The 18323-nt window shown below is 47.4% G+C and overlaps 1 protein-coding gene across 1 annotated transcript in view; it reads left to right on the top strand.

The window, feature by feature from the left end:
* Positions 1-430: 430 nt before the first annotated feature.
* The window catches only part of SRP14 (signal recognition particle 14), a 149984-nt gene continuing 132091 nt past the window's right edge, over positions 431-18323 (top strand). The window contains exon 1 of the mRNA XM_069637514.1: positions 431-561. Within this exon, the coding sequence (XP_069493615.1) occupies positions 475-561 (87 nt within the window). The 5' untranslated portion in view covers positions 431-474. The remainder of the gene's footprint in view (positions 562-18323) is intronic.

The following is an 18323-nucleotide window of genomic DNA, read 5'->3' as shown; positions in this document are numbered from 1 at the left end:
CATCTAGACAGCCGAAAGATGATTAGTAACAGGCAGAGCACAATTTTACAAGTCACGTGTCAGAGAGAAGGGTGCAAACCGTAGTAAATCCCTGAGAGGGAAGAGGACACCATCGGCGAAAACGTTTGAAATTGAATGTGTTCTGTAATCTTAGATAACGGTTTGCGGATTATAAAAGTGAAACTAAATACACATGCGAATGTAATGGTAAAGGCAATCGGACCCCCTGTTTTAAATAATTTCGGTCACTTATTATTGTAAAAATTATAGCGTTATTATTCAGAATATATTTAATGTAAGGAGATATTAGTTGTAGATACTAATATTTACTTGCAAATCTCCAAATATTGATATTCTATAATCTGCGATCACTTGCTAAAGTGAAGGAAAACTCAATTTCAACATGGCGACCGGAATATTAGCGACTTCCCAGTGCCTCTATTTCCGCCTTCAGGAGGCTTCCGGCGGTTTTCAATGACTGGCCTCTTACCGCACTCCCAATTCCCAACCCAGGCGGAGCGTGTTCAGAAGACAGACATGGTGTTGCTGGAAAGCGAGCAGGTTGGCGATTGCGTTATAGTGCGATTGTCACAGGGATAGTGGTGTTGGTGTCATATATAAAGGGGCACTTTAGGACATACGGTATTTTAGGGGAGTTATACGCGCCTTTTACAAAATGGGAAAACGTAGGGCAGATAAGGTACTGTGTTGTAGCTGCGTCTGAGGTATAGGTAATACGGCACTGTAGATTACACCAAGAAGGTGACCGTGTCTATGGAATGCAGGGGAAGAGCAGCTACAGTACCATGAAGAAAGTTACGTCCTCATGGGAAAAGCTAGGGTCTCATGAACGGTGTATTACCCTGGGCGGCGTGTAACAAACTAAGAAAGTGGGGGCTGCTCAAAGGGGACACCATGGTATGGTTAAGTGGTGCAGAGCGGTCTACAGAAAAGAAACCCCACGGTGTTCCGCCGAAGCTGCAAATGTTTGAACGAGGAATTAGTTGCATTCCTGAGAAGTACAAGTCCTAGTAACGAAAGGGGTACATTATAGGTGATAGGGACATAGTGGAAGGGAGCACCATAGGCAAGCGGCATCATTGTAGCCGAGGAGTAGGGCGGCATTGATTTGTATTTAACATAGGGGATTTTGGCACCTTATGGGAGAAGGGTGTGTTGTTGCAAATCGGGCACAATTATTAGGGTGTTATTGTACTGGGAAAGGAAACCATTTCAACAGTGGGCAGATTTAGGGAACTCCACAGAGCATGTGTAGACACTACTGAAGTATTCCTATTGCATTTTGAATCCCATTTCTGATGTGATTTCTTTGACTCCGAACACTGCTTTTTCGAACATGTCATTATTTTGGTTCGTACTCAGTGTTTTAAATCTCTTTAAGAATAAGAAAAGCTGACTCGGGACACGTCGAAGTTATATACTTTTTATGCAAGTTTCAAAGATCTCCGAGGGACACATCTACATTTCCCGGTTCTCTTAGCCTTGGAAGACATCTGATAGAACCGGCCCTTGGAGATAAAGGGGCACCATAGAAACAATAGGGCTCACTTAGGAAAACCTGGTCCTAATGGATGCAACACTAGAGACGTGGGAGGGACACGTGTGACAGGCACACTGTAGAGGAGGGAGACTGGAGACTGGCACCATAAATGAGGGGTTATTGAACAGACGAAACTCCAAATGAGAAAAGCCAACAGGAGTGGAAATCTCATGGAGGCTGTGAATACCATATGTTATGTGGTATTTTTATAGCGACTGTTGCCATCAGTATGGCCTTGAAGCCCATGTCAAAGAGTCAAGCTATTTGAACAACTGGACCGAATTTCTAGTGGGACTCAAATTCATTCTGTGGGGCGCAGCGCATGAAGGCTCCGTGAAAGACTAAGCATATTAGTTTTAGTCATGGTATTGGAAGGGGTGCTATTATCCACTTAACTGACTCCGCTTGTGCACCCAAATTCCACGGGAGGGAGGGCGCGTAGGTGGTGGTTAGCGTTCTAGTTGGGCACGAGATCTGGATCCAGTGTGTGAGGGTGCGGAGGGGAAGAGCCATGTTTTGAGTGCCTTCCTAAAGCCAAGGTGGTCCTCTATGGTTAATGGTAGGGGGTTCAGGATGGTGGGTGCTTGGCTTGAGGAGGAGGGACCTCCCCCTCCTCTCCCCCATATGGGTTGATTCTCGTCACTGGAATGACAAGTGCTGAGCGTGATCTGAGGTTTCTATTAGGCTTGTAGCTTGTGCATTTATGTTGTAGGTATTCCAGTCCTTTTTGTTGTAAGAGGCTTGGTGGATGATCCATATCGCCTTGAAGGAGGATCGATGTCCATTCAAAGCCTGTGAAGGACACTGAGGGCAGGGGCAATGTGTTCTTTGGGGCTAGGAGGAGCCTTGCAGCAGTGTTTTGTACTCAGTTTTCTTAGCTGAAATGCGGGGGTCTAAAGGAATAGGGTGTTGGCGTAATCTAGACATGAAAGGATGAGTCTCTTCGACTATGTGGGAAGGCCGGGTATACCCTTGCGTTCTGCCAGAGCCCCGCCGTCCTGTCGCAAGAGATTCACATCCATGCTGATGGCATCGATCTTTAATTCCAATGATGTTTTTACCTCTGCAATGGCTTCCAGGATCTGCCGGTCACTTCGCCTGGGGAACTCCTCTTTGTCTTTCTGGCCCTTTTTTGTTTTCCCGTCATCCATCGATTGCACCGACTTGACAAATGCGTCTATTGATGACTGCTTCGCTTTTGACTTGATGGGCTTCAATGGCATTGTTGCGACTGTCGATTGTCAGTCCTACTGCCCTTTTCTCCGTTACAAGCGGTATGGTACATTGTCCATTAGCAGTCTCATGACTGCGGCACACAGTGGGCATTTAATATCCTTGCAGCTCATGTGGTTAATCGCTTTGTGTGTCTAACCTGCCCATTTCAAGCACTTGTTGCATCTTCTTGGCACCACCTCAGTTCTTACCTTAACGCTTTTGTGGGTTACCGGCTGCCCCAGCAGTCACCACCATGACCTGCCCTGTGATGCATCGTTTGAGTGCTCTGTACCTTGGCTCCAATCAATGTGTGCTCCTTCCGACTCTGTGGTATTCTGTGCTGGGGGAGTCGGCATTCTGCATCCTGTGCATGGTCTCTCCTCCTACTAGGTCTCTGCTGCGGTGTCCATCTCTGTAATTGGCCCTCACTCTGTGTGTGAGGGTTACCGTAGTCACACGGCCGATTCTCAAGTTTACTTATGGTGTCTTCCACCTTGAGTGGCTTTATCCTTCCTGAGGCCGTCTGATCCGGTGTAGTGAATCTTCTATGCCCCACAGTGTGTCGAATCCGACGCACTCGCTGCAGTAGTCAATTACAGGTTTGCCGCATTTGGCTTGCGCCTTTATTTCATTCGCTACTGTATCTTCACACAGACCGTACAAAGCAACTCCAACTCCTGTGGCCTCCCTCAGTGGGTTCCCACTGCAGCTGTACGCCGACTTCGCTTACGGCCAACCTTTTGGAGAAATGCCTCTCAGCGATGCAGTTCCTCTTTGTCATCACAGTTTACAGCCGCTGGCGGTGCAGCAACTTTTGTGTATGTTCTTTTTAGTCTCACCCTCCGTTCAGATAGCCTGCCTAGGCTTCTGGGCTGCTTTCCGTGTACTTGTTTACTGTCACTTGCATATCCCTAAGTGCAGATGGTCAGGTGTAAGTCACGTCTATTCCGCACCCATGCATCAGCTCCTTCATTGCTTCTTGCTGGAGCCTCGTGCACATAAGCGCTGTGTTGTACGATAAGTCTGCCTTCTGCTCTTTTTTTTACTGTACTATAGCACTAGCCTCCAGGCGTCTCCTCCTGTCTCATCAATGTTAAAGTTGCTTGTCATTTGCTACTGTGGACTATGCTCTGACCGTCCGTTCCTTTTTTCGGCCACATCGCCATTTTGTTTCTTTCGCCCATGGGATGCCTCGCTGCTGCTCCAACTCACAATACACCAATCCTGATGTGATTCACTTTGAAATACCAATCATGTCATTCCTTGCATGTTCATGCGTCCGCAGTACCAAATCCTTGATTTACAGCCATTTTAGCGCCTAACTTTTCCTCTGATCGGCAGGAGCTCCACGGGATCACGACTCACTCTATAGCCAGGTGCCGGATTGATAAATCAACTTATTGTAGAACTGCTCGGTATTATCTGTGATTGATATAATATTTGAGTGGGCAGGTCTACTAGTTGGGCGTCCTTACCTCGATTTCTCCTGGGGGGTAGCTGAACCTCACTCTGATTCGGAATCTGAATTCAAACCGAAAAAGATCGATCTGATGGAGCCCCTCAGGGAATCACGAGATGTTGGGGCTCAGGACAAAGAACGATCGTGGGAATTCTGGAATAGTTAATGTGGAGATTCTGTCTCTTTTCTACTTTGTAAAAATTGTTTCATACAATTAAATCAAATAAAAAAAAAAAAAATAATAATATTTTGAGTAGGCCAATTGCCCATAGAATTATCTGTTTTTAGATAGCACAATGTTTTGTTGGTTAATACTGCCTGGAAGCAAAAGGCCTCATTGGATTGTAATCTACAGATTTGGGACACCCTTAGTCAAGCCAAGCTGAAATGGTTACCTTCTAATCTAGCTAACCAATCACAAAACCATAGCTCTGAACTAAATAAAATTATCTTTATTTTGTAAACATTTATTGAAAAGGTAGGAGGCTGAGCCCCTTGTTTTAAATCAAACCCTCTCAGGACCTCTGTGTGGATAAGCTTTTTTGTTGACGTGCTCGTTCTACTTCCATTTAAGCTTCTCACCTACAATATAACTCCCATACACTGACATTCATGAAGCAAAGCTTTTAAAAAAAGGTTTTAGATATATTTTCTATTTAGGAGGTGAGCATGTTTTCTTGGATACGGTATGAAGGGTTTGATTCGTAAACAAAAATATAATAAATCTCTTGTGCATGATAAAGTGTGTGTTGTGTGTTTTTGAAAAGTGATGCAAGATGCCATGGAGAATAGCAGCGTCTAAGGTTAAATATGCAAGGATCAGGGTTTGAGATTGCACGGGGTGTGCTGAATTACATGGATACTGCAGTTAATTGTGATGAATCCTGCAGAGTTCTCACAGAATCCCTGCCTAAAGTCTCCTCCCAGTTGGCAGCAGCTACCTGATTCTAACCATTGAGGTGTTATTATCCGGGTGGATCACCTATGAGGAGAAGGCCATCAAAAGGATTTGATGACTCAGTTAGGAGGGACACAGTATTCTTCTTCTTCGGAGGATGTAACTTCCATAATGCCGGAATACCTGCTGGCGTGTTGTCAGAGTACAACCTCCCTTTCTAATAACATCCAAACTGTTAGCAGTGAAAACTCCCAATGGTCAGCAGGGGAATGGAACAAATAAGGATCAGAACATCAATGCCATTGCTTCTGATAAACGTAATCCCCCTTTGATTTGAACTATGAAATCAAGAATCGACGCTTAATTCCTCTCTAGAGGTACAGTCTATAAACAGAATGAGTTGGATAAGGTTAAAATGGGAACCTTTGATTAAAAAAGGGGAGTAAGAAGATTAGGGATTTCAAGTACCATAATCCCCTGGGTACTGGGGCGAGGAAGAGGGACTAGGTGGCACAGAACTGCAGTATGCAGTCTAGTGTTGGTAATGGGCCACATCGGATTGGGACTTCTGATTATTTAAAGCTCCTTCAGGTGCAGGCCATTAGAAGTAGTCGGCAGCCGTGTGTGCAGCCAAGCCAGAGAAACGAAGACGCCAGGACCTCTGCCATGCTTATAGTGGATTATGGTGCAAAGGGAGTCGCAGAAGTTAGAAGCCTGAATTGCAGAGGTTGTGCAGCAGGAAGTGTTGCTGTACCAGGCTGCCACGTGGGGGAGAGACGCTCTCTGTATCCAGTGTCCAACTCCGCTAGTGAGCACCGGAAAACACAAGTAGGAAAACTGATTTCTGGAAACCCGAGCTGGGCCCTGTGTCACAGCCGGTCGCTGTAGTAAAACGTCTGGTGTGAAGTTCTCAACCTCCCTCTCCCTGCTCCTTCAAATAAGCTCTGTCTGTCAAGGTGTTTACTTTAAGCTTTGCACTCTTCGTAAAGTTCTTCCTGTGGGACTTTGCCCACTGGTGGTCTCGTCTCTGGCTGGATTGTTGCAAATCTTCTCTGCTGCAAGGCCTGCAGATTCTTCAGAACTCTGCAGCACGGTTGCCACGGGCGTCTCCTGGTACATCTGTTTCAGATGTACTTAAATCGCTGCTTTGGCTCCCGGTGGCCGACGGATTAAATTTAAGGCCTTGTGCATTGTGCACTGCTTTTTATGGTATTGACCCTTAGTTCCCGCAGCAGAAATTTCGCTGGTACGTACCGGCTCACTCCTGGTCGGCAAATACAGCTTGTATTTTGGTTCAACGTGTTAGACGCGATAGCGTGGAGTGCCGCTTCTTTTCTGTTGCGCTGCACGGTTGTGGAACTCTCTGCCCACGCCTCTTCGTCTTAATGAGGATCATCTCCGCTCCAGGCGGGCTGTGAAAACGTTGCTTTTTGCAGCCTAATTTCTGATTTTGGTCTTCGGCTTTCTTTGTCTCAGAATAGTTTTGCATTAGCGCCATGATGCCCATTGGGGTGAGAGTTTGCGCTTTATAAATGGTTTAACAAAACAAGGAACACAACAGGCTCCTGGTTGTAGAAGGTGCGGGGACACAGGAATCCAACCCGAGCTGTCAGAAGCTACGAACGCTAAGACAAAAGAAGTCAACAGCAGCAGCGGGACAAGTGGACGCGCCAGGAGAGACCGGTGAGTTGGCCTTTGATGGGTGACCCTTTGGCACTCAACTGCTAGCTGCTTGTGAACGGCTTGGATACCGAACTAATAAGTATTTCTGGGACAATACTTATGTTGAGAGGAAACAAGAAGAAAGTTTGCAACTATCGTTGTCCAATTAGAAAGGGGGCTATATACGAGAGACTGTAACCAGCATTACCCAAGTAAAGAGGGGGCTAATATTGAACTTAAACTGTAACCATCTTTGTCAAAGTGAAGAGGGGGCAATATTTAAGCCCGCTTACAACCGGTGTTGCCTAAGTCAAAGATCAGGAATTAAAAATATAAGGGAAAAGGCTTTTCTCAAGAGAAACTTAAGAAAGCGATAGTATCAGCAATTACCTGTTAAAGTGGAAGTGCAAAGGTGGCAGCAGAGAAACCGTCATTGTGGAAAGTATTGAGGAAAGTAAAACCTGCATTTCATGTGGCAAACAAATCAGTGAACAAACAGCATCAATGGGTGTTCTATCCTTATGGAAGAAGTTGTGAATCTTAATGTTGTTGAAAGTCAACTCTGCTAAGGTTTGAAGCAAACCTCATCACAGAGTACATGAAGTGGTAGGAGTTTTATCCTGTCATGCAAGTATACCAGGAAAGGGATTATTGGCAGGTTAGTGCACCAGGAAGACTATATTGAATTACTACAGTGTTGCAAAAAAGGTGTAGTAGAAAGAAAGTGTCAAAGCCACTAATGTGTTTGATTAACTGTGGTAAAACCATCCTGATGCAATCATTGCTGTTTATAAAGAAGAATTGCAAAGTAGTTGGCTTTTAGAAAGAGGAAAAGTTCGATTGAAATATTCCCTACTTGTTGGTTTGAACAAGCAAGAGCTCGTAGAAAACTTTATTCTGGGCAATGATGAACCTTGTTTAAGACAGAGTGCCAAGTAAAAATCTTCAAGCAGGAAAGGATTTTTATGTTGAAAGTAGAACTTGACTGTTTGGAAGGAACTTTGTTACACTTTTTTTTAAAGAACTTTTTTTGTTAAGTGTTACAAGAAAAGCAATGCGAATATACATAAGCAGCGGGGTCACGAGAAAAACAATATAGAAAGTTGACAATAAAGGCCAGAACCCGGGCCCCAAAGTTCTAAGACTGAGGGTGTCAACCTGAATTGGGACACTCTGTTTACGTTCTCCAGACTCGGTGTTCATTCCTCCCACTTCCCCTCAAATTTTCAGGAATTTCCGGGGGCACCCCCGTGCTGTGTAGATGCGTCGTTCCAGGGAGGCACATCTGCTAACTTCATTGGCCCATCGGTCTATGCATATTCTGTCTGTAGAGGCCCAGGTGGCAGCTGTTAATCTCTTTCCCGCCCCTAGTGCCACTCCCAGGAATGCTTTTTCGGGTTTAGTAAATCTGTTTCTCCCCCACACACCTAGCAGTATCAATTTGGGGTCTCTTGGTATCAGGGATCCCATATCCTGGAGAGTTTAGGGACGCACGTTGCCCAAAATTCCTGTAATACTCCACACTCCCATATCATGTGGAAAAAGGGGCCTTCTGCTCCTGCATTGGAAACATTTGCCTTTCTCCGGCCCCCCTTTTAGCCATCATTGTTCTGGAGCAGTATGACTTCTGTAGTATTCAGAGCTGTATTATTCTCAACTTGGCATCAATTACTATTTTACGGGGGAACATCAGCGCCTCCACCCATTCTTCAGCCTCTAGTGTGCCGTGCCTAGGTCCTGTTCCCATTTCCCTTTCAGTGCCTTAAATTCCCTAGTGCCAAAGGAGTTGAGTGACTGATAGTGTGGAGGTGACCTTGGTAGGAATGCCGTCTGGGAGAACAGGCGGGTATGTCAGCAAGGTCCGAGAATTGGGTGTTGATAGCATACGCGAGCTGTGCGTGTCTAAAGCGGTCCATAGGTTGCAACCCATGTTTCGCTTTTAGGGTTTCAAATTCTACAAGTCGCCCTTCCTGAATGACATCTGCCAGTGTAGATATCCCTTTCCTCTCCCAGGTTGCGAAGTGCTCCATCTTCTGTATTTTGGGGAGGTGTGTTATGCCACAAGGGCTGGATCAGTGTTGAACTGCCGCCCCATCCTATGTGTCTGTACGCTTCCTCCCAGACGCGTCGGGTATGGAGTGACCCTCTTGGTAGCCCTCTCAGGTTCTTATTGTCGTATGGTATCTGGAGGGGGTGCTGCTAGCGCTCATTTCTACCAGGGTATGTGGGAGCCTGAGGTCACCATGTAGCCATTCAATCACTACCCCTGCTTGTGCGACCCAATAGTAGATGGGGATATTCGGCAGTCCTATACCACCTTCCCACACTGAGCGTTGGAGCGTTTTAAGCACGATGCAGGGTTGCTTCCCACCCCAGAGTAGTGTGCGTAGAATCCTATCAATGGCTATGAACGTTTCAGTGGGGAGTGGGGCATTTTGGAAGACATATAGGAACCTTGGGAGCGTCATCTTAAACAGTGCCGCTTTTCCCAATAGTGATAGTGGGAGAGACTGCCAGTGCGAGACCTCATTCGTGAACCTTTGCCCCACTGGTTGTGAGTTAAGCCTAAGGAAATCGTCTAGCTGACCCGTAAGTAGGTAAAGCCCAGTACCGAGACGGAGTACGGACAGGGCTCTGGGATCCCCTTGTTCCCCCCCCCCCCCAATAAACCTCCCCCGCCCTGAACAGGGAAGTATATTGTTTTTAGTGTGTTTACGCAGAGTCTGCCAAAGTGTCGATATTCCGCAAGGATTTGGGACACAATCGGGCAGGTCGTAACGGGATTGCTAAGGTATATAAGGAGATCATCAGTAAACAACGAGACTCGATCTTCTCCTCCCTTTGGCCAAGTAAACCCAGCGCTTGTCTGTTCTTAGTCTAATCGCTAGGGGTTCGATTGCAAGAAGGAATAGTAGAGGCAAAAAGGGGCACCCTTGTCTGGTCCCTCGGCCCAGAGGGAACATCCTGGATGTTTTCCCGTTTACCCACACAGATGCTTTGGGAAAAGCGTAGAGAAGTTTGACCCATGACATGAAGCACTGTCCGAATCCAATCTACCTCATGATTTCCCATAGAGCGTCCCACCCCACCGAATCAAAGGTCTTCTCGAAGTCTACCGCAAGGAAGGGCAATGGGTCTGGGATCTCAGCTGCTTGGTCAAGAGCACGCTGGACCCTGCAGAGGTTCATTTGTGTAGATACCTGGCATAAATCCGCACTGGTCTGGTTGGACTAGAGATTCGATTACCCCCAGCATTCTGTTAGCTACTATTCAGGCCAGTATTTTTGCTTCCCCATCGTGATATGGGCCTATATGAGGCACAGCAATCTGGTGGTTTCCGCACTTTGGGGATTACCACAATGCATGTTCTCCGGAGGTCCAGGGGGAGGCTGCCCAGTTCCTACAGACGAGGAACATGCGGTGCATGTTCCCTGTCTGTGTCCCGCCCAACCTTTTCCATACCTCTAATGAGAAACCATTAGGGCTAAGGTCTTCCTGTCTGTAGCTGTGTCAGTGCTGCTCCCACCTCTTCTACGGTGATATCGGTGTCTCGGTGATATCGGTGTCTAGCTGTTCTGTCTGTTGTCTAGGGAGCTGAGGGATCGTGATTGAGTCAAGGAAGTTCAGGGTGTCTAATGTGGGTTCTGTCTCGGGTGGGGAGTACAGTTGTTCATAATATTCCGCGAAGGCCTCTGCGATATCTGAGTCACCCGTCAACGTTTCCCCATCACCAGTTTGAATTGCTCGCACCTGTCCCTTACTCAACTCCGTCTCTCCAGCCAAGCCAGGGTTTTGCTTGCTTTGTCCCCCCGTAAATAGATCTGGCTCCGGACTGACCAATGGGCCGTCCGAGCCTTGTCGAGGGCAGTGTGCCTCAAAACCGCTTGGGCTGTTACCAGGGCTTCATGTGCAGTGTGAGTCCCTTCTTCTAGGAGTTACTCCTCCCTCTTGACCACCTGGACCTCTGCCTCGACGATTGCCTCGACGTGCCGCTTACAGTGAACGGCCACCAAGGATATCACTCTCCCCCCCCCCCCCCCTCGCTTGAACGTTTTATACGCTTCCCACCTTGTAATTGGACAGTCTACCAATTCTTCATTTAGGTCAAAATGTTCTTATTAGAAAGTCCTTCCACTATTAAGGGTACCCCTAGATAACAGGTGTTCAAACGCCAGATGGGGTCTCGCTTGTGCTGTGAGCCCTTTAGCTTTATTAGGGCTCACAGCACAAGCACAAGGGGGAGATGTCCAAAATTCCTCTTGCCAGTAATTCTGCAGATAGTAGCCGGTGGGCCATATTCTTGGGGGTGAAAACATAGTCGAGTCTGGAGAAAGACTGATGTGCATTAGAGTAGAATGAAAACCATGTGTCCGAAGTGTGTAGTGCCAGCCATGTGTAGCCCCATTGCTTCAACAAAAGTGTATAGTTTGGTCAAGATATCCCCAGCTCTGTTGCCCTTATGTGTTATGTTGTGGGAAATCTCCATGACCTCATAGAGACTTCAATCGCCCAAGAGTCTGCTTTCTCCCTCCATTATTATAGTTTGCAGCTCATTGAGAAGTTCCTCTGTTAGTGTGCGGGGTGCATACGCTGTTATGAGGCCCCAGGACTCTCCCCAGATGTCCCTGAGTTCCACCACGAACCTGCCCTGAGGGTCTGCTCTCACTTTCTTGGCCTGGAATGGTATCTGTTTGTGCAAAAGAATCATGGCACCCCTGGAGCCGCTAGAGAACCCAGCCTGGTATGTGTGTGGGTAATTGGAACTCGAAATGGGCTTCTGTGATGAAGGCAATATCGGGGTGGGGGAAATCGATTAAGATATTGGAGCACCAGCTTACGTTTTATGCAAGACCCCAGGTCATTAACGTTCCAGGTCAGTAGGAAGACCCGTCCCATCTGTGTCACGTCTGCGTGTCTCCTGTTGTGGTGCGATTGGGAAGGATGTAGTGTGTCTTGAGTTATCGCCATGTTATGTACCCTGGGCAATTCAAGACCCTGGTCTCTGCTCAATGTGCTCCCCGCTGAAGAGTAAAGATCCCGCACTGCGTGTGGAGGATGGTGTCCCGCTGTTTCGTAGGTCATGAGTGTTGGTGGCTGTCTCTTGAGTCTCTCGTACTTAATAACTATATCCCTTAAACTCCCCCACCTCTCCCCCTTCTAACCTCCCCCAACCAGAAGCACATGTCGCTCAAACATATAAAACCATGAACTAATGAGAACTTATTCTGGAAAGTCACGGGGGGGATTGGTGCGCTGCTCGTCCGCTTCCCTCTGCCTCCATCTGGGGCTGCCGAGCTTAACGTCCCATTTTTAAACCCCAGGGTGGCTCACCAATGGAGAGAGGGGGCGGGAGGAGGGAAAAGGGTACTGCCTCCCAGTACTGTGTTGGGGCCCTGCGCGTCATATCTTGCATCGCCGGGGATCAAGTATTTCCTGCTTGTTCTGGTGATCCTATGTTCCTGTCATCCATGTGTTGGTTTAGTTCGCCCGATGGCTGAGTGTGCTACTTCCTGCTTTGTCAAGTCGTGGAGCAGAAAGGACCTGTTTGTAACCATTCCCAGGTTTTGCGTGGGTTATGGAACACATCGACTGTATTATTATGGTATAGTTTAAGGGTAGCCGGGAAGAAGAGCGCATATTTGATGCCCAAGGATGAGGGTTTCCTCTTCACGGAGTCGTAGGGTTGTCGCAACTTCTGGACTTCTTTCATGTAGTCAGAGGGTTGGGGGGGAAACCCTATCCGGTTTCCGTTGCATGTAATCGGGCCAGTTGCTCGTGCCATGTGGAGGATTGTGTCACGGTCCCTATAGTTCATGAACCTGGCAATCGCTGTGCGGTGCGGTGGGGGGGGCTGTGATTGGTCTGCCAGCAGGGATCCTGTGCGCCCTTTCTATGGAAAAGAAGTTAAAGGCAGTTTTCTAGTTTTCTAAGTTCCATGGAGGGCCCCTCCTCTCGCTCCGGGAGGCCGAGTATACAGAGATTGTTGCGCCAGGACCTCCCATCGCTATCCTTTGCTCTGTTCTCCATTTGTTCCATGCGGTCTTCCATTTTCTTGACATTGTCATTGTATGATATCTGCTTCTCCGTTTCTCAGGTCCTGTCGCAAAAAGGAGACTACAGATGCCAGGCCATCAATTTTTTGGTCTCCACCGAAGCCCTGGACTCCCCGATGGCTGCCATAATATCAGTCAGCGATGGATCGGGCTTGCCCCCCCCCCCATTGTGGCATCGCCACCACAGGCCATCTGTCGGTCCAGTGGCTCTTGTCGGGGCACTCGTGGTGTATTTATCTTCTGTTTTGCGTTGCCCCTCTGCGGGGCAAATCTTTCACCATGTCTCAGATACGATGGGGCACTCTTGTGGGGCAGGGGGAGGAATGGTCCGGCTGGTGCAGAGTAGTATCTGGGAGCCCTGTGTGTTGTAGGATGTGTGGCCCCAATGCAGCCACCCACTGTGTTGAGCCGTTCAGGTCCCGTGGATCGGGCATAGGGGAGCCCGGAGAAGGTGGCCACCAACACACCGTCCACTGTCGGGGTGCTATTTCTGTGTGTGCTGCTGTTACTCTTTCAATTGCCGGGGTCTCCTGCAGTGCCTGTTGCTTGGTGTTACTGTGACCATGGCTATTTCTGCAATGCATTCACTACGGGGGTCGCAGAGGGCACCTTCTGTTCAGCTGGGGTGGAGGGGGCGTGGAGTATAAGTGATCCGTGAGGTCAAGCCTCATATTGCAGATGCCAGTTAGATCCACAGGGGTATGATGGCTGGGGTGTCCAATCCGGGTCCAGACGCCCCATACCACAGGCGGCTTCTCAGGACCTGTCTGTACTGCGTTTGTGTGGATTCCCTTGTTGTCCAGCCCCCTTTTTGGCCTGTTAAGCTTTACCACAGTGTGTCTGCCAAGAAAGGGAAAGTGTACGATGTTCGAGATCCCCGGGGGTTCAGGGCTCGGGCACGGTCAGGGCAAGACCCCTGGAATCGTACGCCACAGGCCCGACCCCCTCCAAAATCCGGGTGAGGAGCTATTGGATGTGGCCTGTGTTTTGCCCGGCGGGGGTGCACCCCCCCCTCCCCCCACAAGTCCTCGTAATGGTGTGGTCTCACCGATGCCCTCCCTGTCCACTCGGCTGGCGTGGCCTACCTTTTGAGGGACCACAACCAAGCCCGTATTTTAGGGCTAGCGCTGCACTTACTGACTCAAAGCATAGATTGGAGCAGCTGGGCTCCCGTCTTCTTCCGCATGTGTAGGGGCAAAAGGACCTGTGGAGCCGGCTCAGTTGTCTGCTGCTCTCCAGGTCTGTGGATGTCCGCAGGTGTGTCCGGCTCCTGTTCCAATCTGCAGATGCAGGCACGGACCGCAGGGCACCACCAGGGAGGATGTGATCGGTGGTAGACCCGGCAGACCACAGTTCACTACGATTCCCCTCTTTTGTATCTTAGATGTCTTGCCGGGCCGGGCCGCGGAATGTGGCGCTCACCTTCCACTTGCTGGTCCTGGGCACCAGACATCTGCGCCTCATCGAGGCTCCCTGGCCACCCGGAGGCGGGGGAGCTTGTACGCACCCGGGAGTGTGCACTGCTGGTCCTCGACCTGCCTGTCTCCCTGTCATTCGTGGAAGCGTCGGAGTACTCCTGCAAAGCCACGGGTGTGCGTCCCTGGCGCGGCCAACAATCGTCCTTCGTGGAGACCCTCGGGTATGGGTGTGTGACATCGCTTGTCCTGATGTTGCCCGCCTTACCCTTGAATATGCAGGGGGTTGAATATGCAGGGGGGTGGTGGTCTATCTGCATTGTGGTCCGCTCATCTGCAGCGGACAGATCTTGTTGGGGTAGGAAGGGTACTCAGCGTCTCCTCTCCCAGCCAACGAGGCTCTGCACTGGCCGCGACAGGCCCGGTCTCCTCTTTCAGCCCTGAGATGGTATAGAATGCTCCAATTCCGATCGGGATTTCGAGAGAGCAGGGCTGAGGTATCCCCTACTCCATCTGCAACCCGAAAAAAGGGGATTTATGACGGCATTTAGGATTTTAAAAGCAGAAAATGGCAGCCCCGGCAGAGCAGCAGTTTTACGTCTGCATTAGTCGGGTGCTCAACAGCGCCCCAACTTTGTTGCACTTGAAGCAAAATTTGATTATTGAAAAACTTGACTTATTGGAACTTTGTTAGCAAAATCCTGCTGTAATTCTGGGGAAGGGGATCCGACCCTGGTCACAAGGATATTTGGTTATAAAGTCTGTGTTCGAGTATGACCATCTATGTGGGTGTATGACCATCCATATGGGTGTATCGGCCACTTTTACTCACAAAAAATAGGCAAATGCTGCCTAAAAATAAAAATGGGGAGTAAAAATACTCTCAATAAAAAAATTGGGGCAATCGAACATTGGAGCTTGTTCCCCTGCTTTCACGCAAACAGTTCATGGATGTTTGGACCAGTAGTTCCAAAGGAAGAAACGACTATAATTATGGACGGGGTCAAATGTATCTTTTAATATGCATGAATGAATAACTTGGGGCAAATAAGTGTTTTCTCAAAAGCATTTGTTTTACAGTTGAATATGTGATTGCTAGTTTATAAAATACTCCCATTGGGAACGGGACTCACGTTTTAACTCCCTAAAAAAAAGAAAGAAAAAAAAGTACTCCCAACTTTCAAAAATGGGGAGTAAAATTGGGAGCTATGTATCAAATATTGTAGGCTTTGAATGCCAGTTTCTGACATAGGTTCTCTGAAACAGGAAACTTGCAAACAAATCTTTCTTTAGAACTCCTTAGCTTGCAGTCTAAGTGAATGCCTATGTATGCAATCAGCTGCCCACTTTTTGCTTAAAGGGCACGTTTTAGTATGCTGCATAGCCCAGAAACAGCTGCGAGAGAGTAAGTTGATGCCTTGTCTGAGTGCACATTTAGCCTGGGTTAAAGGCCATTTGCAAGACTACACTAGCTGTGAAATGTATAAAGACACTCCTTTGAATGGGGAAGAGTCGGACACAGAGAGGGCAGGAGGTTCCCATGGCAAAATTGTCCGACCATGTGGAAATAGCTGCAGCTATATCCTGTGTGTCTGAGAATAAAACAAATTCTGTTCCAGTTGTTTCATTTTTGCCTTGGTATTTTGAGAGTAGGTGGGAATACAAAAGGATTTTCCCACAAAATACTCCCACTTCAAAATCTTACCTGGAGCAATGAGTATAACTGTTTTGAGTTTGAACAGCCATATATGTCTGTATGGTTTCAATGAATGTATAAGTGTGAGGCACTGATCGACCTTTTGATGTTTAGAGTTTTTCCTTTAGTCTTGTTTTTTAGGCAGGGAAAGCGAGGCATTTATCACACCCTTATTTAATAAAAGGACTACTTGTGAAAAACCTCAATCAAGTGGTCTGCCTCGCATTCCTCACATAATACACACTGTAAAGGAACACTGTTAAGTCCTCAGTTGGTTGCCCTTCAGTAGTACTCTGGACGTTGCCGACCAGAAACCCAGCGTTGCACTCCTAACAGGAAAAAATCCCATGTAAAGTTTTACACCTCAGAGAGGTTGAGGTAATTATATTGTGGTTTAGTAGCGAGCACTCAACAAAGGCTCAGGGGTAATTTATAACTCTGTAACCATTACAATGTAACCATATGTTAATAATTCTGTCCGCCTGCTGGAGTATAGAGTAAAAAACAACCACACTAACTCTAGACAGGTTGAACATGTAAAACACAAGTATTTATATAACAGTTATTTGAGATCACACTGTTAGCAGCACATTGTGTTGTATAACACGTAAAAAATATCATAAAACAATGATTCAACACAACAGGGGTACAATTTTTGAGCTGTAAAGCTGCTCAGAAAAACACAAAGCATAATTTTCAGAGTTATATCAAAATTACACCATTGGAAATAACTTTTAAAGTCTGAACATCAGTAAGCACTCCTAGGTGTTGTCTGGTGCCAACGCGTTTCGGATGAAACTAATCCATCTTCAGGGCTGGATGTGCTCATCTTTCATACTGTATTCAAGTACAGACTTTCTTGGTGAGTCCTAAGAATAATCAAATTACACTAATCTGTGATTATGTTAGAAGGGTAGTTCGAAGAAGGAAAAGCTAGTAAAATCACTAACCTAAATTGTCCAAAGTGTAGTGTGAATGTGGACTGGTCAAGCGGCCAGTGGTGGGATTAAGTCTCCCTTGCAGGCATCTGCAAGAAAGGAGGGAAACGCGCAGTTAGAGCAGGTGGGGAATCCATTTGGGACATTCGTTAAGAGCCCCCCCCCACAGTAGTGAGTAAGCCTGGATTAATGTTATAATACGGTGTATTATAACGGTACGGTGTACACTTTCTATTGAGCTGATGGTGCACAATGCAAAAAATCAGGACATCGTTTCGCCATTGGATGACAATATGCTAGTGTACGGTGCATAAAAACACGCGCCGTTTGAAACTAAGACGCCGTGTGAAAATTGGATGGCAGCGTGAAGTACCATTCCGAGCTCGGTGTGTGTAGCGAAATCGCATAGTTCAAAAATTCTTTACCTGCCATCCGCGAAGCGAAGGACGTGTCAAGTCAGCCGTCACCAAGACGACTCGCACTCGACTGAACAACGATCATGCTGGTCGTCAGGGTCGCCGCGCATGCGCAATGGTGCCGCGGGCGCCATATTGAAGTGGGAATAAAATGGTGCGATCCGCGGTGTTAGAAAAGACACAGTGGAAATGCAGCTAGTGCTGATGTGGAGACGCTGCAGTAGGGCAGCAGTAAGGGTCATGAGGAGAGTCAGATGTATTTGTGTCATCACCTCCGTGGTCGCTATTGGCACATAAGATGGCAATGTGTACAACAGCGAGAGGTAATGAACACATTCGTATATATTCTTGATATATTTCAAGTGAGATAAGATAGGTATGTAAATCAGGATATCATAGTTGGAAGGGCAGGGGGGGGCGCCAGAGCTCCAAAGGAAACTGAGGTGCTCCCCCTCCTGCATGGTGGGTGGTGCCTAGTTGGATGAACCAGAACCTTGTCCAGTTCAAAAGAGGCACTAACAATACGAGAAGGGTGTAAGAGATTATTGGGAACAGTCAGATTGGGTTCTGTTCAGGGGCACTGTCTCATACCAGTGCATAAGACATGCCCAATTGTGGACAATTCACATACTCTTGGTCTATAAGCCGTTCACATTCTGAAGTAATTATGTCTTTTTACAAGTATTGCACACACTTAAATATGAAGTCTAGTCATTCATCAATTGTCCACATATCAGATTGTCAGACTTAATAATCAGACAGTTTTATGCACTGGATGTTTTGATAAAAAATCACTGGACAATAGCAACAATTATACCACATCATAAGAAGCACATAAGGTCAAATTCACAATTCCTACCCCGAGGGGTAAGGCAATCTAACGGGCCAATCCATATAATTTCCCTCTGAAGCAGTTTCTTATGGATATCACCCCCTCTGGGGCCAACCTTCACTTGTCCTAGAATTTAGCATTTAAGTTGAGCAATCGAGTGTCTAAATTCCATGAAGTG

Source organism: Ambystoma mexicanum, chromosome 14 (assembly GCF_040938575.1).
Source record: "Ambystoma mexicanum isolate Mex_15411 chromosome 14, UKY_AmexF1_1, whole genome shotgun sequence".
NCBI classification, from domain to species: domain Eukaryota; kingdom Metazoa; phylum Chordata; class Amphibia; order Caudata; family Ambystomatidae; genus Ambystoma; species Ambystoma mexicanum.
The sequence above is the reverse complement of the archived record's forward strand: the minus strand, read 5'-3'. Positions and strand labels throughout refer to the sequence as shown.